The 23,578-nt window shown below is 36.0% G+C and overlaps 1 protein-coding gene and 2 non-coding genes across 3 annotated transcripts in view; all 3 read right to left on the reverse strand.

Moving 5' to 3' along the window:
• Window positions 1–611: 611 nt before the first annotated feature.
• The window catches only part of WDR43 (WD repeat domain 43), a 42,148-nt gene continuing 19,181 nt past the window's right edge, over window positions 612–23,578 (reverse strand). The window contains exons 6-18 of the mRNA XM_010991276.3: window positions 21,829–21,931; window positions 21,229–21,293; window positions 19,015–19,186; window positions 17,372–17,458; window positions 16,349–16,480; window positions 14,843–14,974; window positions 9,190–9,276; window positions 8,512–8,543; window positions 7,379–7,442; window positions 5,345–5,458; window positions 4,650–4,719; window positions 2,316–2,365; window positions 612–2,213 (exon numbers count right to left, since the gene is read on the reverse strand). Coding sequence (XP_010989578.1) covers window positions 2,022–2,213; window positions 2,316–2,365; window positions 4,650–4,719; window positions 5,345–5,458; window positions 7,379–7,442; window positions 8,512–8,543; window positions 9,190–9,276; window positions 14,843–14,974; window positions 16,349–16,480; window positions 17,372–17,458; window positions 19,015–19,186; window positions 21,229–21,293; window positions 21,829–21,931 — 1,300 coding nt within the window. The 3' untranslated portion in view covers window positions 612–2,021. The remainder of the gene's footprint in view (window positions 2,214–2,315; window positions 2,366–4,649; window positions 4,720–5,344; window positions 5,459–7,378; window positions 7,443–8,511; window positions 8,544–9,189; window positions 9,277–14,842; window positions 14,975–16,348; window positions 16,481–17,371; window positions 17,459–19,014; window positions 19,187–21,228; window positions 21,294–21,828; window positions 21,932–23,578) is intronic.
• Window positions 16,012–16,087, reverse strand: LOC116157594 (small nucleolar RNA SNORD53/SNORD92). Its single transcript, XR_004141720.1, has one exon. It is a non-coding gene; the product is annotated as a small nucleolar RNA SNORD53/SNORD92 (small nucleolar RNA).
• On the reverse strand, window positions 16,817–16,894 carry LOC116157592 (small nucleolar RNA SNORD53/SNORD92). Its single transcript, XR_004141718.1, has one exon. It is a non-coding gene; the product is annotated as a small nucleolar RNA SNORD53/SNORD92 (small nucleolar RNA).

Here is a 23,578-nt window from a genome sequence, read left to right on the forward strand (position 1 = left end):
TCATGGAACACACACGGGGGAAGGAAATATTCTGGATTAATAAAGCAATGACAACCAAATATAATATGTGATCCTTGATTTGATCATGGAAAGAGGGTTAATTTTTCAAAGTAAAATAGCTGGGAAGAAAAATTAATCTCAAAAAAGACAACAACATACACCCAAAACTTTGTTGTCTGGATTAGGAGTGGAATATCCTGAAACTAGAAAATATTCTTTTTAACAAGCCTAATTTTAATTTAACTCTGGATTTGTCTAAAAAATAACTAGTAAGCAATTACTACACTAAAGAGGTAGAGTCGGGTGCAGGGGAAATCTCAGACCCCAGACCGGGGTCTGAGGCATGAGCCCATGCACCTTGATGACTGTCCCTGCAGCCCTGGGCTGTGGCAGCATGGCCCAGCCAGGTGGGACTGCATCAAGAAACCACCACTAGGCTCTAACAAAGTTCTCGGTTCCTTCACTGTTATAAATTCTAGATTATCCAACAAGCCCTGAAAGCATTTACCAATTAATGCTAGTCAAGTAAGATTACTTTTTTAAAACCTTCACACCACAAGCCCAAATGTGTGGCTGTGTTCCTCTACATATACCACAAGACAAGCACGGGGTAAAGACGAGTATTTATTCACTTTACAAAGAGAATGGTATTAAATTGCCATAAACAGCCCCATTTATAGACAAATATAACTGTACATTACACCAGTAGCTGGCCTAACTTTCCCAAGATGCTTATATGGCTCCAGCTCTTAGATGAGTGTGGAAATCTGTCTGCTACTGATGTTAAAAATCCCTCAGAGATAATGTTTTTTGTTTTACATATTCACAGGTGGGAAAAATAAACCTGTCTCCCCAGCCCTTTCTTAGAGCTGAGCTTCTATCTGCATGTTCCCTAGAGAGCACTAAACAAATACTGACTTATTCTTAAAAAAAAAAAAAACCACTGATAATTGGAAAAGGCTTTTGTAGCACACCAAAATACTTACTTATACACACATAAAAAATCTTGAGTTGGATTTATTTTAAAGGTAAACATACCCTAAACACTGCCAAGAGTAGGTAATGAAAAGGAAAGAACACATTAAATTACTGAATTATAAAAATATTTTCTTTGGAAAAAAATTCCAATAGGGTTATCATTAATATCTAAAACCAAAGAGAAAAAAAATAAACAATTGTTCTTTGATCCATTAGTAATTTAAATAAAAATGAAAACCTCTTCAAAAGCAGCTATAACTGAATCTTTTAAAAAGTTGCAGGTAATGAGCACTTCTAAGTCTATACACTGATGATTCTTTACAGGCAACTTGCAGTCAAGAAAAATCCTTAATATGGCTAATTCTTTAGTTTTTTTAATTACCATCATTGTTTGTGTTTTAAAAAAATATTTCACATGACAGCTTAAAAAATAAGTGGTTGTTTTGGGGAAGCACTCCAAATATTCAATCTGACTCAAATCAGATTACCACAGTCAGAGAAGCCAGGGATACCAGTGATTTTATTTTTTCATCACAATCATTTTTACTCCAGTTTTTAGTCATCCCTTCATATTTTATGAAAATGTACCAAATTAAAAATTTTTTCACTCATGCTGCTTCACATCAGGATGTGATGAAAGATACCAACCTGAGATAAGAGCTGACTCCTTCACAAAGTCCAGTTCTTGAACCCCTAACAAGGGAAATGTTTTTACCTTCACTTACATCAATTCTTGGCCATAACCAATCATACTAGGATATTATAAAAATATACCATATATTGGACACTCATGTCAGTACATTGCAGAAAATGTGTCTATTTACTGTGTAAAGTTTATTAACATTTGAATGAAACTCTCTTATTTACACAGTTAGGTCTGGGGTGCTCAGGACAGCGAGGTGGCATGGGAGCCACCATTAGGAATTTGGAAATGCGCAGCGGTCCTTGGCACCTGTCACAGAGACAACCCTATCCAGGAGAACTCGGCAGCAGTGGGTAAGGTGAGCCAGTTTAAATAGTTCAATTGGCTTTTTCTTCTGTCTTCATTCTTCTTCACTTTCATTTTCGGGATCTAAATCAGAGTCTCCATTTAATTCCTTTTCACTTGCCACATCTCCATCCTCACCATTTTCTTCATCTTTTTCTTCAGTATCCTCATCTTCCTCTTCATTCTCTTCATCAACATCCTCACCTTTTTCACTTTCTTTCTCTTCCTCATCTTCATCCCAATTATCCTGGTAGAAATATTAAGCAAGGAAAGCACTCATGAAGGCCCAGGTCTTACAAAGTACAAGGATACTAAGGTAGATTCATGTACCAGGAAACAAATTACTCACATCAGAATCCTTATCTGCTATTTCATCATCAGACTCCTCTTCAGAAGATTCTGTAAAAGGGGGGGGGATTCCAGCTTTAATTTTGTGATCAAAGCAAGAGCATAGCTCTGAAAGCTAAACAGAATCAGACTCCTGAATTTACTTTTAGAAATACATTCAGCTATCATCCATCTAAGAAGGAACATTAAGTTAGTATTTTATCTGCATTAAAACACATTATTATATTATCCCATCAATATCTTATTGAACAAGACAAAGTACCAAAACCCTAACAAAATCCCATCTGAAAAAAACTAAGCCCAGGATGTGGAGAAAAAGAATCCCTGTGCACTGCTGACAGGAATGTAAACTGGTTCAGCCACTATGGAAAACAGTATGGAGGCTCCTCAAGAGATGAAAAATGGAACTACCATATGATTCACCAATTCCACTTCTGAGCATGTATCAAAGGAAATGAAATCAGGATCTCAGATGCACCGGAAACACCGTGTTCAGTGCAGCATTATCTACCACAGCCAAGATACGGAAATAACCCAAGTGCCCATTAACAGATCAGTGAATAAAGAAAATGTCATGCACACACAAATAAAATGCATTATTATGCTGCCATGAAATAACAGGAAATCTTGCCATTTGCAACATGGATGGAACTTGAGGGCCCTGTGCTATGTGAAACAAGTCAGATAGAAAAAGATAAATACTACACTATTTCACTTATATGTAGAATCTATAAAAACCTGACTCACAGATACAGAGAACAGACTGATAGTAGCTGGAAGAGGCAGACAGGAGTGGAGGAAATGGATGAAGGTCAAAAGAAACAAACTTTTAATTTTAAGAGAAGTCCTGGGGATGTAATATACACCATGGTGACCATAGTCAGCAATACTGTATTGTATACTTGAGAGTTGCTGAGAGAGTAATTCTTTTAAGTTTTCATCACAAGAAAAGAAATTTATAACTATGTGGTGATGAATGTTAACTAAACAATGTGACAATCATTTCACAATATACACACACAGAATCATTATATTGTACCCCTAAAACGAATACAATGTTATATGTCAATTATAACTCAATAAAACCAGGAAAAAAACTTCACAGAAAGTATAATTAATTAATTCAGGTATGCTTTTTTGTTCTTCAGTTATGTTTTATGTTTTCTTTATAAAAGTTTTGTTTCATTTTTTAGAGGTATTTCTAGGTACTTCATAGTTTTGGTTGCTGCATGAATGAGATCTTTACTCCTAATACATTTTCTGACTGGGACATTGTGAACATATAATACATTAATGGGACACAATAATGCTACTGAATCCCTTTTGCTAGATCTTGGTATCCAGTAAACTTGCTTATCCACATATCAACAATGGTGTGACTGTAGATTATGCTGTATTTTCTATGTGGAGAGGAATAATTATAAGCAGTGCCTAATGTTCTAGAATTCATTTCTTTCATACAGTACAAGGCAGAATATCCCAAAGCAATAGATGTCTTATTCCTGATTTTATAGGAATGCTTCTAAACTTCATGTTTGATACAGGTTTAAGGAAATTCCCTTAAATTCCTGGACTGCTCAGATTATCAAATAATGAGATACATGAAGACTGTATTTTTTTATTTTTCTTTATCTATTAAAATAATACATAGTGTTCATAGCGATCTATTAATGTGATAACTACATTAAGAGTTCTTGATGCCAAATCATATCACAATCTTTAAATAAATTCTACTTGGTAATGACATATTATTTTACTTAAGCACTTTCCATAATCAATCTGTTACCTAGGATATTTGAGGATGGCCTAAAATGTTCTTGACTATCCTTGTCTGGTCTTGACTCACAAAATGCCTAAATTATTTGTATATGACAAAAATTACATGTTCCTCAAAAGATTGATAAAAGTCACTTACAAAACCTCTGTCTGGCACCCTGTGGAGAAAGTTTTTGATTAAATCAATTTAGAGCGATTAGCTTGTTCGGGGTTTCTATTTCTTTTTAAGTTAACTTTGGTCACTGATGTGTCCCAAGAAATTACCTACATCATCTAAGAATTTAATGTATTGACAAAGTTTGTTCATAATGTTCTATTTAAATCTCTTCCATAGCTTATGTCCTTTTTTGTTACTGTATTATACATGTGCCTTCTCTTTTATTTGATCATATCTTTGCCAGTTTTGCTACAGGCTTGCCCATTTCATCAGAGAAGGTATGTCAAAGCAAGACCTTACAGCGATGTTTTCAAAAAGTCACAGAACTGAGTCATGTTTTTACAGTCACAGAACTGAGTCAATGTCAAAAACTAAATGTTTAGCCTATCCCCCAAGCCTTACCTTCTTCATACACCAACTTTGCCTTCTGTGCAGGACAAGTCGTTCCCTTTGCTTTTTCTGACGCTGTAACCTGAAAGACAACCAGGTGCTCTCATGAAGTAGAGTGTATTTATTTATTTTTTTTTAATAATTTGCTTGGAATATCTTTTTTTTATTGGCAGGGGGAGGTAATTAGATATATTTGTTTACTCTTAGAGCACATGTATGCTAAGCATGTGCTCTACCGCTTGAGCTATACCCTCCCCTAGTCCTTCCGCAACAGTAAACTCGCCCTCATCCACTATAATGGATGACTTCAATACAATGTAGATCAAATACAGGGCAAAAGGCAAATTTGTCAAACAGAAGAAAGAAAGAATTATTCTGTAAAAGTTGAAAAAAAACTTTTTAGGTAATCAAAATTCTTTCTGTGACAAAAAACTGCAGAAATACCCTGTGACTTGCTCATAGTTCCACAACCATCCTAACTATTAACAATGGAAATATGATGGTGAGAACATGTGAGAAAAGCTGAAACAGGTACAACCAAGTCTACTTACTGTCAAATAAATAACATTTCCCAGTTACAGACTGGATCCTGATTTGCCAATTTTTTACTGAAACAGGGAGCTTTCAACATTCAGGTAAACAATGCCATTCCTCTCTCCATTCCGATCACATTCAAAATTTAGCACAAAACATTATGATTTACTCACCTGCGTAATTAGAAGGATGAGCTTTCCATGAAGGTGGGAGAGTTTCTGAAAAGTTTTTACTCTGCTTTCCATTAACTGGTATAGTGTCCCCAGCTGGGGTACCAGGTCAGGCAACTAGGGAACAACCATAAAAGAAAATTACTCTGATACTAGTACAAATTACAGATAACAAATATACAAATCATGATGAGACTGCCTGAGTATCCAGCCCTGCACCACAAGCATCTGCCTCCACTTCCAGCCACTTCCGCCAGTGGCTGCCTGTCACATAGCCCAGCAACAGCTCAAATTTTCAGGTCTTCAATGTCCTAACAGCAAAAAAATTATACATTAAAAAAAAAATGATACATGGTCAGAAGGAGGAAATGCAAGTCAGGACGGACAAACCATAGGGTAGGATGTCTTTGTGTTGATCATATTACTTCAGAGACAGTCAATATAAAGGAGACACTAAATAGAAGGTACCACAATCACATACCTCTGGACTAAAGGGGGCTTCACTCGGAAACGTACTCTGATGATACTGCATTATCTACCTCTACCATTAGGTCCCAGCAAGCCAGAGGAAGCTTTTCACAGCTTCCAGAGACAGAATGACAGCAATCAAAGCTGACCTCATCATACTTCAAACATACTTCCTGTTAAGAAACCCTGAGCCATACTTCAGAAATTAAAGCAGGAACAGTACAAATGAGAGTCTCCTGTACATGATTATAGCCCCCATGCCTAGCACAGTCCTTGACTTAGAGAAGGTACTTAAAGATTTCTGATAAGGAAGGAAGAAACGAAGGAAAGGGGGAGGAAAAGCACTTGTTTTCTGAGGAGCAAAAACTGTCCACCCTCTGCTGTACCTCCACGGTCTGTTCTGCCCTGACCTAGAATGTCACACAGCTACTGCTCCAACAGTTGTACCTCAGGGGTTGATTCTAGAAGGGATTTCACTACAAGTCCTAGTCAATGGGGCCACAAAGTGAGTGTCGTCCTGTTACCAGTCAGAGTTCCAGGATCTGACGCTGGTGGTGGTGTGTCTGTGCCCATCACCATGCCTCTCAGCCCAAACCCCCAATTCATCTCCCAAGATTTCTGTAAGCTGAGAAACCCAATATCCATTCTTAGTGCTTCTTGTCTCTTCCGCCAGTCTAACCTTCTGACAGAGATCTCCACAGACATGCAAAGAATGAACTGCCGAACTATTAAATCACCCGTTAATAGTTTTCCCTATTTCAAACTACTGAAGAAACAAGAGCCTGACACAGATCAAGGGATAGTGCCCAGGCAAGAACTGGGTGAAACTGTGTTAAGAAAAGCAGAGCTAGTAATTTTAAAAGTAAATAAAAAAATTTTCAACTATCCACTAAAATCTTTGAAGAAAATCTACTGTAAGGTGCTAGATAATCAAATAAAAGAAAAAAAATAAATTGTGAATTTTATTTCTAGCTTAAACTACAGCGGAATTAATGATGTGGTAATTCTCCAACCCATATTGTGACATATAAAACTTTTTTTCTGGTATTCTTTAAGATTTTATGTTCCATCTGCATAGATAATCAAGAGCTGACAGTAGTCCCAGCAAAATGTCAAGTATTAAATACTTATTATTTCATTTTTATCACACGCTACTGTTTATCCTCCTGAGACAAGGTAAGACAGACATGTTAGCACAGATACAAACTTTTAAAAGCTACTAAGTTTTTAGAAGATGACAGATACACACACAATGTAAAGAAAAGTTTGCTAAACAGGTTATGTATATAGAAAAGCATCTAAAGGCTAATATGCAACTTTTCTCCTTTCTGTATTTTTCAAGTTTCTCTATCAAATACATATTACTTTTAAAATATGGGCCCAAAACAGACCAGTTTATAAAAGGCGGCAATGATGACAACATGAAATTACACCTGGGAAAAACAAAATCTTCAACAGCAGCAGCTGATGGTTGAAGGACAGGTGGAGAGAAAATTCTTTTGTTAAGCCATCAGTTTATAATCCTTATCAAAGCCAAACTATTCAGCAACTACAGCTGAAAAGACTCACTGTGGATAAGTAGGATGCGTGGACCGTTAACACACATTTTAGCCACTGAACCATTAAAACAGCACTGAAAAAAAAAAAAAGAAAAAAATACAAGTAAACTAATATTCAAATTCAAAATTAAATGGAGTTAAAATTAAAAATTTGAATGGAGTTGAAGTTAGAAAAATCCACATAGGCAAAGAAAAGACCAGAAAATGACTCTAATAAATAAACAACTGTGACCATGTCAGTCCTCTCATTCTTTCACTGGGTCTAGCTGAGGTCTGTGTAATATACAAATCTCTTGGGGGGGGGGGGGGTAGGATGGACTAGAAAATAGGACAAAAATTCCTTCCTCTAAAATAATTCAACTCCAGATACAAAACCCATGCTTTACTTCGTAACTGGCTATAATCAAGGCAGTAAACTGAGCTTTGCATTTTTTATGCTCATGATATTTGAGCCCACCAACTACTCACTGTCAGGTCCAAATAGCAAAAGGTTTCCACACCAACATTAAAAAAGAAGTATAGACCAAAAATGTGTATGCCAGGCATAATTAGTGAATTCTTTAAGCTTTCCATTGTGAGCTCCAAAGGCTAATGGAGCATATCAGGGGGGAAAAAACTTAGAAAAAAACAAAACAAAACAAAACAAAACAAAACAAAACAAAACAAAACTATATTATAGACATTGATAATACTGCAGTACAAGCTTAGATCTTTGAGATATATACCCTATTTAAATATTTAATCATAAAGTTAACAAAAAAGACCCACAAAATTTAGTCATATAAAATATTTCCTTAGTGTCTTAGCAACTACTGGAGGTTGAATCAAGATCTACAAATAGCCATTTTACACATCATGATTAGGACTAAATCATTAATAAGACTAACCCATTAAATGACCTGATAATAAAGCTCAGAAGTCTATAGAGTTCTCTAAAAGAAAGCAAAAAACACTTAGAAATAATAACCATTCAATTAAAAACAAGTGTGGAGAGCAGTATCTACACCTTTAAAAAGAGTTTTATTAGTTAGAATTTGGGCTACCTACTATATAACATCATGCTGTCAGACACTGCTGTTTTTACATAACCACATTTAAAATATTTATAAAATCAAAGTAATTTAAGTCATCTAAACATCTTACCTATTAGGATGACCTTGTAATCTCTTTGTAAGCTGAGGGGGAGAAAAACATTATTAGCACAGCACTTCAGAGGCAGCCAATCTCCATCAATTCCCACAATACATACATCCATAACAACAAAGGAAAAAAATGACTGAATTAGGAAATCATTATTACTAGATTTCCTAATTCCTAAACGTTCGGCCAATTTAACATAATCTGGGAGTACATTCCCACAATAAAAGTAATTGCCTGGTAAAAATCTAGGCTAGGATTTGTATGAATGAATGTCCAGAATAGACACAAAGACAGAAAATAGACTAGTGATTGCAAGAAACTGGGGGTAAGGAAAAATGGGGAGTGACTAACGGGTAATGGGTACTCGATTTCTTCTTGGTGTGGCAGTTGCACAATCTGTAATATACTATAAAGCACTGAACTGTACATTTTTAAAGTGTACAGTTTTAAAGGGTACACAAAGGGTAAATTTCATGGTATGTAAATTATATCTCAATTTTTAAAATACATAGGAAAAAAAAATCTAGGTTAGGCAAATTTTGTTTGAGTAGATCTAGCAATCACCTATCATCCACTCTAACTACCCTGCTTGCTTACATACTGCAAATCCCTTTCTCTTAACACTGGATTGTCTCTTTGATTCATAGCATTAGGACCTTAAAAAAAAGCATACTCAGTTACCTCTTGCAATAATGGAATAACAGCATGCAGGGGCATCCTTAATACAGTTCTCTTTATTAGGTTTAAATTCTTAGTCTGAAGTACTTTCTGTGAGAAAATAAAAGAAATGAAAATAAGCATACTCAGGAACTAAGAACACTATAGGGAAAATTGTCATTAAAAATTACCTTAAAAACCAAGCAATAAAGTACCAACTAAATTTTAGCAAATAAAGTTCTGAGGGACTAAATGAAGAATGTTACATTATGTCTTATGGCTACCAGGTAAGTACATTCTTCAAAAAGAAGGCAATAAACCTTTTAAAATTAAGTGTCATTTTTTAAGAATAAAATTCTAAGCCAATCAAAAGATCGTATAATGAATGCATGAGTCAAAACACTGTAAGGGTGAAACCTAGTCTCTAGCCCAGGGTATACAAAGGGAGACAGAGCAAAATATTCCAAATCCTGGCAGGCCTTTCAACTCCACCCACATGCTTCATCTATAGGAAAAGGTTGGGAAAGGAGAGTCTTTTCAGGTTTCAAAATCCAGATTCCCTTTCTCTTTAATACTTTTAAATATTTATCTTTCAAAAGGGTTTACTACTAGAGGAACTTCCATAATAGTTAATGCATGTTATGTTCCAGTGGCTATTGTTGCTCTAAAGGTCACATTCAGGTTACAAACAGTAGAGGTACTGAAGGGCCAAACAGAAAGTTCACTTGTAACCTACTTGTAATGGTCCTAACATACCCTTTCAGAATTCTTTATGTATTTTACTTGCTTGTAAAAATATCTTCATACCAAGTCCTTCTAAAACCATGAAGTACTATTTAAAAACTATCACTGACATAGTTACATAATTTATTATGCAAAAGAAATAAATTTTTTTATACATGATCACTGGGGGACTGAGGGATAGACTGTCCTAATTTAGGAGTCCCAATTAGCCTAATATATTCATTTTCAAATAATCAGAATACAAGATTCAAAGCAAAATATGTTGATGAGAACTTTAACAATAATTCAGAAGGTGTCTGATGATACTAAACATCCCTCAATTCATCTCTTTACTATAAATCAGTTATCACAAAGTTCCAATGATGTGCAATGGGGAACACTGCTGTCTGAAATAACCTACAAATACTTTTTGATACAACAAATGCTTTTGTTAAGGTCCTCCATTTTCACAGGACGCTCACCAAGCCACCAGGCTTCACTGTCTTAAATGGCCAAGTAGAGTAGGAACACTCTAGGTCAAGGAGTACTATTTTGAACTTGCTGCTGCACATTATTTATACTGAAAGCTTGGTTAAGAAACATAATGTAAGACTGCAGGTCTGAAAAAGACATGGTTTGTGAAATCTTCTAGTGCTCTGAATGTAAAGTGATCATATAATTTGTTGTCCAAAGTGGACAATTCTGAGAATGAAAGGAGCCACTATTACTAGTTACACCAAGAGACGCAAACCAGAAATGTCACAGGCAAATAAGGGTATGTATGGCCTAGCTCTTTAGAAGTTATCCCAAGTTGCAGGGCAGAAAAATTTTTAATAAGTGCTCAGATAATTCTTACGCCCACTAAAGACAGAGGCTATAACAATTTTCAAATGAAAAATAAGCAAATAAGAATAAATTATCCTAAACCAAGCAAAAGGATAATAGAGGAGTTAGCATTATTAATTTCTGCAGAGAATGTATTTGAGAAACAACCCTATGAACTACAGCTACAAGCAGCAAGATGATACTGAAGGTGACATTCTTCTTTTACAACTTTACTGCATTATAACTGAAGCATAATAAAGAGTGCACATTTAAAGTGCACATTTGATCAGTTTGATACAAACATTTACCCACAAAACAAACACTACCATAAACATTCTGTCACCCTCAAGCCTCCTTGGACCTTTTACATTCTATCCTTTCCTTCCACATACTCCGCCTTAGGCAACCACTGAACTATTATATCTTCTAGCATTTTTATGTAAGTGAAATCGTACCGTATATTCTTTTTTTGTCTAGCTTCCTTCTCACAGCACAAGTTTGAGATTCATATGCAGTGATATACATTCCTTACATTGCTAGATAGCAACGTGTTTATCCCTTCACATGTTGAGGGTTCTTTCCAGTTTGGGGCCATCACAAATAAGGTTGCTATGACCACTTATGTACAAGTCTTTGTATGAACACTTGTTTTTGATTCTCTTGGTAAACATCTAAGAGTAGAATGGCAGGGTCTTATGATAGGTGTTTCCTCAACTTTTAAGACACTGTCAAATTATTTTCCAAAGTAGATGTACGATTTTAATTCCCATTGGCAAAATATGAGAGTTCCAGTTGCTCCACATCCTCCCCAACAGACGGCACTGTCTTTTAAGTTTTAATCAATCGATAATGGGTATGTAGTGTTAACTCATTGTGGTCTTAACTTGCATTTGTGATGATTCATGATGTATCATACCTTTACATGACTTATTGACCACTGGAATTGTTTTGTGAAATATCTGTTCACACCTTTACAACTGTTTTTCATCTGAGTTCTTTTTATATTCTGGATATAAATCCTCTGTCTGATATATGTGTTGTGAATATTTTTTCCTAGCCTGTGGTCTGCCTTTTCATTCTCTTAACAGAGTCACTTCAAAAGAAAGGTTTCTCATTTTTATTAAATCCAAATGACTAATTTTTCCTTAAGTGTTTCAGGCTTTTTGTGATGAATCTAGAAGTCTTCCTCCACTCAAGTGTGCATAGATTTTCTCCTATTTTCTTATTCTAGAAGTTTTGTAGGCTTGGTTTTACATTTACGCCTGTGATCTATTTTGTGTTGACTTTGTGTAAGGTTTCAGGAAAGAGTTGAGATCCATTTCTTTCCATACGGATATTCAATTGGTTAAATTGCACTTGCTGAAAATGGAAAGATTTTACTCAATTAACTCAACTTAGTAGTAACTTAACTGAAAACAACCCGTGTGTGATCTATTTCTGGACTCTCTATTTTGGTTCCTTAATCTACATTTATGTTTTCACCAAATATCAAACTATCTTGATAACTACAGCTTTATCTTGAAATCAGGTAGGATAAGTTCTCCAATTTTCCTCTCTATTTTATAATTACTTTGGTTACTCATGTCCTTTAAATTTCTAAAAGGTAGCTGCTGGAATTTAATTAGGAATGTATTGAATATATAGATTAACCTGGGGGGAATTCCTCATCTTAACAATATTGAATCTTCCAATCCATGAACATGGTTTATTTCTCCATTTCTTAGGTCTTGATTAATTTCTCTCAATTTTTGTAATTTTTCAATGTACAGGCGGAGGCATCTTTTGTCGATTTATCCTAGGTATTTTTTGGTACTACTGTAAATAAAACTTTTAACAAATATTTAATTTAAATCAATTTTTAAAAATATTTAAAAATATCTATCACCTATGGGTGCCATGAATTACATAAATGACTAAGCATCTCTTTTTTGCATAAGCTATAGACTATTTTTTTAGGTCAAATTTCCACCTACCTAAAGCCATAAATTTTAAAGCCAAGTTTTCTGTGGTAGAAAACTCACTTCTTGTCCCATGTTGTACTCTTAGGGGCCACATTGCTCACTTCTTTCATTTCTTTTTGTAATGCCCTCCTACTATATTTCACATATCCTCATAAGGTACCTTTGGGAAATGGGGAACACTCTAAGGGAAAAAATACTTGTTTTGTTTTACTTGCCTCTTTCTTTTTAGAATGCGTAAATGCATAATCTCTCCGGTAATACAGTATGGGAATATTCCCACACTTTAACTTTCTTTTTTAAAGGTTATTTACTTCTACTTAAACAATAAAATGTATCACCTCAAAATCCTTAATAATGAAAAAGTCTTACATGTACAATCCTTTAGAATTTAAGAAGTGTTTTCACAAACATCATTTCATTTACCTTCCCAACAACTCTATAACACCTAATGAAAGTACACATTTTTGTAGCGGAAGTGCCAAAAGATTCTAATCTGAATTTCTTCAAGCTTCTAGATTCAACTACCAACGTACAAGAAATACGATGGACAAGGGACATGTTAAATGATACCATTTGTTAGGTAAAGAGACCCAATAAAATGAATTTTTGCAAGAGGCAAAATCTGGAATGTGAAATCTCTTTAGGGCAAATAGCCTAGCTTCTCCAAAAACTAAACTGCAAAAGACAAAAAAGGCATATCTACCAAGTACAGTGTGGACTTTGTTGATACCTTGTTTTTTTAAAAGCAAAAATGAAAAAAAAAAGTTTATGAGACAATCAGTGAAAGGTAAATACTAACTGAACAGTTGATGATTTTAAGGAATTACTATTCACTTTTTTAGGTGTGGTAACAGATTATGGTTATATTTTTTAAAGGAATTGTTATTGTCAAAGTTGAACAGGGATATATTTATGGATGAAATAAACAGTATGTCTCAAATTTGCTTCACTATAACCCGGGGAGGGATGAGGGCAAACAGATAAAACAGTAACAGACTGGCTAGTGTCGATAATTTTTGAAACTGGGTGATGGGTTCATGGTGGCCCAAGGTATTTTGAAATGTTTCTTAAAAAAAAAAAAAAAGATAACTGATTCACTTGCACTAGTACTGAGGAAGGTTTCAAAGCACAGTTAAGTAGGCAATGACAGCAGGTAAGTTATTAACAACACTGCCAATTGTCTTGTATAACTTATTTTATTCCTCACCAAATCCTCACCTAGGTTTCTGTGCCATGTTAAACTAAAATCAACCTCCTAAAATATGTACACCCAACAAACTATTTTAAAATTTTAGTTTTTTTAATATACCTGGTTTACCTCCTCCTATTTTGCAAATCACCTTACACATAAATATGTAAGATATTCCCACTGAGATCAAAATATAAATCAGAGAGAGACTATTCATAGGTCGCATATTAAAGACACATCTATGCTAAGTGGCACCATAATATCACCAAGAGTCACTAGAATAAATGCACTTAACAAATGTAAACTGCTTTAATCTTATCAGGTATTGCTTAATTCAATTATTTTATACTTAAATTTTCTCTAAAGATCACTTTCAAATTCTTTAAGAAGACCAAATTAATGTCATACAAGCAGTCACCAACTTACACAGAAATCATACGTGCTTTCCTTTATACAAAGTTTCTAGTGCTTTTACCTCTGAACAGTTCACAACATAACCCCCAACCCTCTTGAATTTTCCCCCAAACCTCCTATCCATTGCCAAGGTTCCACCTTACCGCCCCCTCTCACGGCCAGGGGGGGAAATAAGTTTCTGGAATCCAGAGTAAAAACTCAGGAACGCATTTTCCTACAGAAAAAAATATAAATTGTGATCTAGAATGCTGAGTATTATAATTCAGCTACACAATGTTTATAAAAGGCTTTTGTGAACTAAAGCCTAAGAACCTAGTAACAATTCACAACAATATTTCTATGAGAAAATGCATTCCAGGTTCAAATAATTCAATACAATCCCTTTGTAGGTTGGTGACTGTCTGTATAGTGCCACCAAGTGATATATGTTTGACTAAACTCACAAAATATTAAATTCAAGACAGCTACATAATTATGACTATTCACTCTGTAAATGTGCTGTGTCAACCTCTTTCTAAGAAAAATTAACCATCTTTATTCATTTAAAAATTGCTATAATACTTACATTTAGTATTTCAAAATCATTACTTTCTAAGCCCTGTGTGAGGAGAACTGGAAAGCTATTCGTCTGTGGAAGTTCGTCCTTTTCTTTTTTTGTATCTATATCCAGTGCTCCCAGGCGTTCTTCAATGCTAACCTACACAACAGAAATGATCTGTTAATGTTACACCAGACAAGGCCTAAAAGCAGTTTGGTCAAACACTTTGTGCTTCTGCCTCAGGAGACAAAAAGCACTACTTGATTTACCCTCATCTCTGAAATACACAAACATGCTCTTTCTCATTCCAGTAGAATCTCATCACCTTAAAGCCACTTGTTAGAGACAAGTGCAGTGTCTGCAATCCAAGTTTCCAGATTCTAGTGAAAAAACCAACTGAAAACCACGATTTGAAAATGCAATTCATAAAAACCCCTCTATATGAAGATTCAAAAAAGGCCAAGGATCTGGCACCTGATTACTAAAGCACAAGAAATGACCTACTGTCACAAAAGCTTCCCCTTCTGTAATTATCGTTGCCATCAACTTCTTTTGAGAACAAATATTATCAAAAGAGCATAAAGACAGTTATGTTCCCTCCCAAACTTATAAGATGTCTTCCTAGTTTTTTCTTTATTTGCTATATAAAAACTCAATTGCATATAACTGATCGCTTATGAAAGCAAATCTTAACAGCCACGTTCTGCAAGCCCCTTGATAAATCAAAATATAAATGTTCTACTACTTCCAAAGCAAACAGATATGCTTTGGTAAAGCCTCCTATTTGGGCTAACTTATGTTTCATAAAACACATTAAAAAGGTAGGAGGAAATTAAAAGGCTGGATCTAGGCCAATCTAAGGAAAGTTGGTACTTTACTTTTAAATACAGGTATCATGTTACTGTCAAATAATTTTTATGAACAGCAATGTTATCCCCAAGCCAATAACATAAGATATTTAAAATCAAGTAAAAAAACATAACATTCTTTCTCTACTGATAAAACAGTTAAAATTCTAGAGTTATTTAGACAAGAATGACATGTGAATGGAAGATGAAAAAAAGGACTTTTCATAGACAAGTAACCACAAGGGGGTTTTAAGAGTTGAGGGAAAAAAAAAGAAAATTTATAAGCACTTTAAGAAGTTATAATGACAATCACTTTTAAAAGACAGACTAGCACTAAACCAGCCAGGACTGCTCAGACAGCCAAGAGAAGAGGCATCATCGGAACTCAGCAACATGCGAAACCCAATGAGAATCATCACAGCCAAGTCCTGGCTTAATCTACAACTATGCTATCCAGCCAACGATTAAGAAACGGCACCCTCTGTTAGCTAATGGGAGTTCTGTCTTCTCCATTAATGGTGGACGACCAAGTCTTACTAAGTTTTACAATCTGGAATTTCAGATTCCAGCAACAATCTCAGTAAGTTTCTGAAGTTTCAACCTTGGCTCTATCCAATATATTTGTTAGAATTTCCCAAGTAATCTTAAATTTCAAACTCAAAAATGGTCAGGATGATTGTATTACCTCATTTTCCCCTAATTTCCTCTTGCTCTCTACTTGCCCAGTCTGTGGAGGAGCAGGCTTGATAGCTGCGTGATGTCCAGGTATCCCAGGCACCAGAACTTTTGCTTCAGAATTTATCAATGGTGTTCTCACCTGTTAAACAGGAATAGCAGGGGTGTGACAAAGAAAATTATGTCTTAGTCCTTGCAAGATTCATCCCCACTGAGAAAACTAAGCTTTTAAAAGGTTTTTCTACTGAAAAACTTAATTTAACTAATTTAATATGATATGAATTAAAGATAAGTTTTAAATGAATGTTTGACATTTAATTATCATCTAAATGTTCATGGTTTTAAAGCTTTCAATACCACAGAAAAGTAAAAACCAAGAAAAACAAAATCTAAAGATGACACAATGACACAATGACTTAATGTTAAAGAGTGAAGCTTACATTTTACGACTACCTCCAGTAACTAATCTTTGCCAGAAATGCTCAGACAGCCAAGAGAAAGGTGTCATCTCTGAAACTCAGCCAGAAGCGAAACCATATGGATGTCATCATAGCATGTCTTGGCTTTTATTTTCTCATTAGACCGCCAAACATATGATGTTTATATGTAGATGCCACATTATATTCACCTTATATTCAAAATAAAGCATCACAATAATGGTCTTATATGTTGTATGTAACACCAGCCCCATCATGGATTTAAGTTTTATTCCACTCTGAAATACACCATTCTCTCAACAAAGTTATGCTCCCTTTAGTACAGAAAATGATAAAATAATTTCAGCTAAATTTGACAGTGATCATGCAGGGGTGGAGGAGGAATTAAATAAATCCAAGGTATTCAACTCATTCACTCAACAAATCCAGAGCACAGAAATCAATACAGTTTTACAGTCTTGATATCTAAAACTTAATCTGACAAAATTTGTTAAAACAAGATCATAAAGAAGATATTAAAAGTCTAAACATAATATTACACAAGTCAATTCACTCTAATCTCTTTTTTCTTAACTTCCCATATGTAATGCACTCACCTTTGTTATAGCTGTTTCTACTTTGGGGGCCCAGCAGTTTGAAATATCTCTTACTAAACACATATGAGGTTCTTTGGAATTTAAAGCCTGGGAATAGAATTTTAAAGGGGGACAGAGGACGGAAGGGGAAAAAAGACAAAGAGTGTCAAATAAAGCAACTGGGAGTGAGAATAAATGAAAAACAAATGTTGACTTGTGCCTTTTTAAAAAAATACAAAGAAGTATACAAAGCTTTCACAGAAAACTGTGGATCACTCAGACTGATGACCATTTAGATGGACAGCATCTGAGGAAAACAGGTAAACTCTGAATACACTAGGTATTATGTTTACTTTCTTCAGCTATGAACTGCATGAAATTTTCACACATGCATTAAAATTTAAGATTTTAAAGAAAACATTATTAGTTTGTCACCATCCTACAGAATCATCCATGCTAAAAAAGACTGGTCCTACCTTAAAATCTCCTACTGCTATCCCTTCCACAAGCTAGTCAAAGACAGCACTGCTGACTAACAAAACGCTGTGAGGTGGATCTCTATGCCCCGATACAGTATTAAACGGGGAAAGTGAGATGCAGCCAAGTACATATGTACGAATAAAGCTTTAAAGTTACAGGTAATTCTCTATACCCTCATAACCAATATCTGGAAGGACACAAAGCGAACAGGAAACTATGGCTGCATCTGGAGAGCGGGGTTAAGAGAGCCACACACGGTAAGGAGACTTAAGTTTACAGCTGAAGACTTGTCTCTTTTTTATTAAACTATATCCATGTATTAAATTTTTTTAAAGTTGTAAGTATTTTTAAATAGACTCAACAAGAGCTTGCTTGGGCATGTAATATTCCTCTCATAGTCTCACCTATTCACATGCTCATAATCACTCACCAAAAGTCTCCAAAGAAACCTCTATAATCAAAAAACCTAAATCACTACCCCACCCCATTACATTTCCACTTAGAAAATTCAACAGGTGCTATTACCAAGGGCTCTTAAATTATTAAGATTTCCCTTTTGAGTTATTGGGCAAAATTCCCCCATACCTGTGCCTACTGAGCACTTGAAATGTGGCTAGTCCAAAGTGAGATGTGCTTGTAAGTAAAAAATATACACCATGTTTCAAAGACTTTAATACCAAATAAAGGAGGAGGGGGGTAAAATATCTCAAATAATGTTTTATATTGACTAAGCATTAAAGTGATATTTTGGATATACTGGGTTAAGTAAAATTATACAGTTGACCCTTGAACAACACAGGGGTTGGGGCACCAACCCTCCGTGCAGTGGAAAAATCCATATATAACTTACAATCAGCACCCCACACCCACAGTTCCTATGTATCCACAGTTCCACATCCGTGGATTCAAAACCTCGAATGGTGGAGTACTGTAGTATTTACTAAGAAAAAAATCCAGGTGTAAATGGACCCACACAGCTCAAACCCATGTTGTTCAATGACCAACTGTACACAGAGTTCTCACTAGTTAAAACAAACCTCCCGATGAAAGGTTCTTCAGTTAGGGGGAAACACATGACATCTTTTTACGTATTCCAATAAGCAGATCAATGTCATTTTAAAATCATTTTCTTTCAGAGACATGTTGATGCTGTACTGCTTTACTGCAGAGTAGCATCTACGTACCACTCGCTCAATGGTGGGCTGAAACCAACTGCCATACACAAGCAACAGTGACATTTTGTCTGAGCAAAACCCAGCTGCTAGAATAGGGATGGGTTTTGGTGTTGACTTCTTGCCTTTCCCTGGTGTTGCTATCTGAATTGTGCAGTTTGAAGTCAAAGGCTTTTTACAGTATCTAGAAAAGGAAAAAAATTAGATTAGAAAATGTGAAATAACATTTCATACTAATTCTCTGAAGTTGGCACCAAGTCATGAAGTGTGACCTTCCTCTGGCCTCCACACCACCAAGAGTGACCAGGGTCCCCAGAGCACTAGATCCCTGTCAAAACTTCATCTACCCTCACCTTGCCAATCTCAAGACCTCACCACTAAAAGCTGCCTTGAGGCCCACCGCCCTTCTATCCCACTTTGTCAACCCCCACAAGAGGCCCCAAGCTCCCAAGTGCTCTCTCATCACCTGGAGCTTCAGCCCCAAAATGGCTGTCCATGCCCTGCTCTCATCAGCCCCACCTCTAATCGCTTCCAACCCCCAAAGCCTCCCCATGACCTCTGCAACAGTTCCAGGAGCAACATTACCAGCAGAATATAGACAAAATAAGACTCTCAGCTTCCTCTCTTAGGGCTCTCCCCACCTCCTTGCTCCAGGTTGCTCATCTCAGTAGCTCTCCTGACACCCTCAGCGTCAGGGCCCCTGGACATGATTTAAGTGCTCTCCTTGTTCTTCACTGACACTTCAAGACAAGCAGACTCTCCCTCCACCATCTCTAAAACCTTTGGAATTGCTGTCCCCGGATACCAGCTATGCTCCCCTCCTGTCATCATTCAAAGACCTTTGGGTCACTTCCTCACATTTCTTAAAGATGTTAGTGGCTCACTGTCATTCTGTCCAACACTTCTGCTGAGGAATTCCTTTCTTAGTGATTTGCATATCCAGCACACATGCTGGCTGATGATCCTTCTGACAGCCTGTCCTCTCAGTTCCTTAATCTTGTACCTCCAACAACCTTGTCCTTCACTGTATCTCCGCCACACTCCTCACACCATGGACATCTTATCACCAGTAAGTACGCGCCCTCCATAATCCCTACTGTAAGCACCCCACTATCTTTCCAGCTCACTCCTAGTTTCCTGACGCCACAACCATCTCTATCCAGGATTTCTGGCCTCTGCTTTGGTCTTTACCCTTCTACAGTCTATTCTCTTCACATCAGACAGAATGACTTAGAATATAATGTCTTAAAACCTCGGTCAAACCCCATCAATCCTCAGTTTAAAATCCTTCACCAGCTTACTATTACCCAAGGAGAAATGCCCAAGTCTTCACCATGGCTTACGACTTCCCAGCCCTTAATTATACATTCCATGTACACATATGACTATGTAAATAAATGTCTTGAGTGCTACATACCAAAATATTAACAGTTACCTCTAGGGAGTGGAACTCAATGGAGGGAGATTTGGATTTTATAATCAATTATCTAGGCATCCTGAATGTTTTAAAATAAGTGTATACTGCTTTCATAAGTAGTTTGTATTTAAATAAATTTCTATAATAAAATTGTAAAAGGAAGGGTACCAAATGACAATAAAAAGTTTGATACCGTTTTAAAGTTTAACATAATCATGTACATGACTGAGTTTCAGACTGTTTATAACATATGGCAAGAATTGGCAAACTTTATGGAAAGGGCCAGATGGTAATATTTTCATTTTTTGGAGGCCACCTATGATCTCTATTGGATTTGGCCTGCAGGCCATAATCTACAGATCCCTGGTCTATGACTATTACACGTCGCATCAACAACACACCCCTCTGTCCATCGAAACACCAGCAGTGCCACGCTTCACTGATCCACAAAGGTCCCGTGAGGGAAAGCACTGTCAAAGTTAGAAGTCAAGGCTTCACCAAAGTTCACAAGCAAAGCTTCCCTAATGAACCAAATTCTGTTAAAATTTATGTTAGAACTACCAAATGTTACTAAGCATGCATCATAAAAAGCCACTCTCCTAACCATAAATATGAAGAAATGATCCATGACTCCAAAAACCCGAGTTCTCACTGGGAATATATATAGTCATGAATAAAGAATTAAGAAGGCTTTCAGAACAATCTAACTGAAAAGTAACATAAAGCAAAGAATATTGAGGTGGGAGTATAAAGAAGTAATAAGTCAGGGAAGGAAAATAAATCTCTGAATTGAGAAACTTCTTACTTACCCATTTAATACATGTTCAAAAAGATGAACTTGACCATCTCTGCAAACAACAGCTAATTTGACAGGCTAAAAGGAAAATGTAACATTATTCTAATGGGTAATATACTTCAGTCTACTCTAATAATTACTTATGAAAATTCAACTCCCCTCCCTACCCTTTAGATAACAAGAGAAGAATTAAAACGGCAAGGATGTGTAACTCTTGAATTTAAAAATAATCACAGCTATCAAAATAACAATTCAAGCTATTGTTGTCAAGTTTATAAACAAAAGTTAGGCCAAGACGACAGCACAGTCAAGAATGCAGCCTGGAAGTCAGAGAAGCAAAGTCACTACCGAGGGCACTGGCAGACGACAAGGACCGGCGGGCCCTGACCGTCAGAGCCGTCAGGGTTGCTGGAAACGCCACTGAGCACTGTCCCCTCCCCTCATAAGCATGCACCAGTCTCTCATGGTTAGTCTGAATAAGCTAAGACTTTTGTAATATTTTGTTTTTTCTCTCTCTCTCCCGTGAATCATCAAATCATTAAAACCCTGATAAAATAGTATTTGTGAAGTCCAAAAACAAATTCTCAAAAAAAAAAAAAATCAAACCACTTACCTCTTCTTTGTTTTCTGACAAAGTCAAGTCAATATAAATAGGTTCATCTGTCACTGTAAAAGACATCACTGCGTTCTTTTCTTTGTTTTCTGACCGGACCTGCCTAGATAACAAAATCAATGATTAGATATTAAGATATTGAAAAGGGGGTGGGAGAGACACCACAAAGGAGTCACAGCAATAGGTTCTCTTATAGCTTTTTCATCTTTTGAAAGCTAAATAAGGTGACTAAAAATCAAAACAAGGGAAGCATTTGTGTCACTAACCATGTAACATGGTTGCATGGTGAGAGAGCTTTAATGCATTTGGGGCAGATTTAAACAATGAGCAACGTCCTTTTCCATTAATCTATCTGGCTATCTTGATGGAAATGCCACACTGTCTTGATCACTGTAGTTTTGCAAGTCTCCAGGTGAGTCTTTCAACTTTCCCTTCTTTTTCAAAGTTGTTTTGGCTATTCTATGTGCTTTGCATTTCCACGTGAAATTGTAAAATCAGATTGCTGAGATTTTCACTGGGTTCGCACTGAATCTATAGATTAATTTGAGGAGAATTAACATCACAGCAATATTGAGAAATAGAGTCCAGAAACAGATAAGTATAGACAGACAGATAAATGATCCCAACAAATGATTATTCGTTGATTCCTTATTTGAGAATTATTTGCTGAAGTTTATTTGTAAACCCCGAAATCAATACTTGTGGGTGATTCATGACCTTTAACGGGCATACACAGAGGAGCAAAGAGTATGAGCTGCCCAACACTCATGAGGTTATTAGGCAAGGCTATGCTCTGCCTTCTTACTTCAGTTTTTATTCTAAGCACTTTTCACTGTCTATTTAGTACCACATTTTTTTGCTTTTCTACTTTTAGAAAAGCAATTGGCGATTTCACTGTTTAAAATGGCCCCCAAGTATGGTCTAGTGTCCCTAAGAGTGAAAAGGCTGTGATATGCCTTACGGAGAAGATATCCAAGTTCAATAAACTCTGTTCTGATCTAAGCTAATCAGCTATATATGTGTGTAAGTATACAAATAAAATAAGGTATCTTTAAACAGAAACACACATAAAACAAGGTTATGCACAAATGAGATGACAAAAATGTAACACTTTTGAGAGGCCTGCAAAAACCAACCCCTGGTGTTTCCCCAAGGAATAATAAATAGCTCAGTGCTGCTGAATCAGAGCTCATGAGGCCCTCACACAATATGACTACAGCCAATAACAAGTTTGTTCTAGTTCTGTGAAAAATGTTGTGAGTACTCAGACAGAGGTTGCATTGGATCTGTAGGCTGCTTTGGGTAGTACAGCCATTTAGATAATATTGATTCTTCCAATCCAAGAGCACAAGGTATCTTTCCATTTCTTTGTATCATCTTCAATTTCCTTCAAAAAAGTTTTACAGTTTTCAGAGTACAAGTAACCTCCTTGGTTAAGTTTACGTGTAGGTATTCTGTTCTTTTTGATGCAATGGAAATGTTAATGCCAGTTATAAAATTCTGAGTCTTGAAGTGGAAAAAAGTGAATGAAGGGCTGCAAATGGCAAAATATCCTTCTTTCTTACGGGTGAGTTGTATTCCATTACATATATATGCTGCATCTTCTTTATCCACTCATCTATTGATGTGCACTTAAGATGCTTCCATATCTTGGCAATTATAAATAATGTTGCTGTTAATAGCAGGGTGTATGTATCTTTTTGAATTAATTCTTATTTCGTGGTTGGCTTTATTCCTTTGATAACTATGT

Source organism: Camelus dromedarius, chromosome 15 (genome assembly GCF_036321535.1).
Source record: "Camelus dromedarius isolate mCamDro1 chromosome 15, mCamDro1.pat, whole genome shotgun sequence".
NCBI classification, from domain to species: Eukaryota; Metazoa; Chordata; class Mammalia; order Artiodactyla; family Camelidae; genus Camelus; species Camelus dromedarius.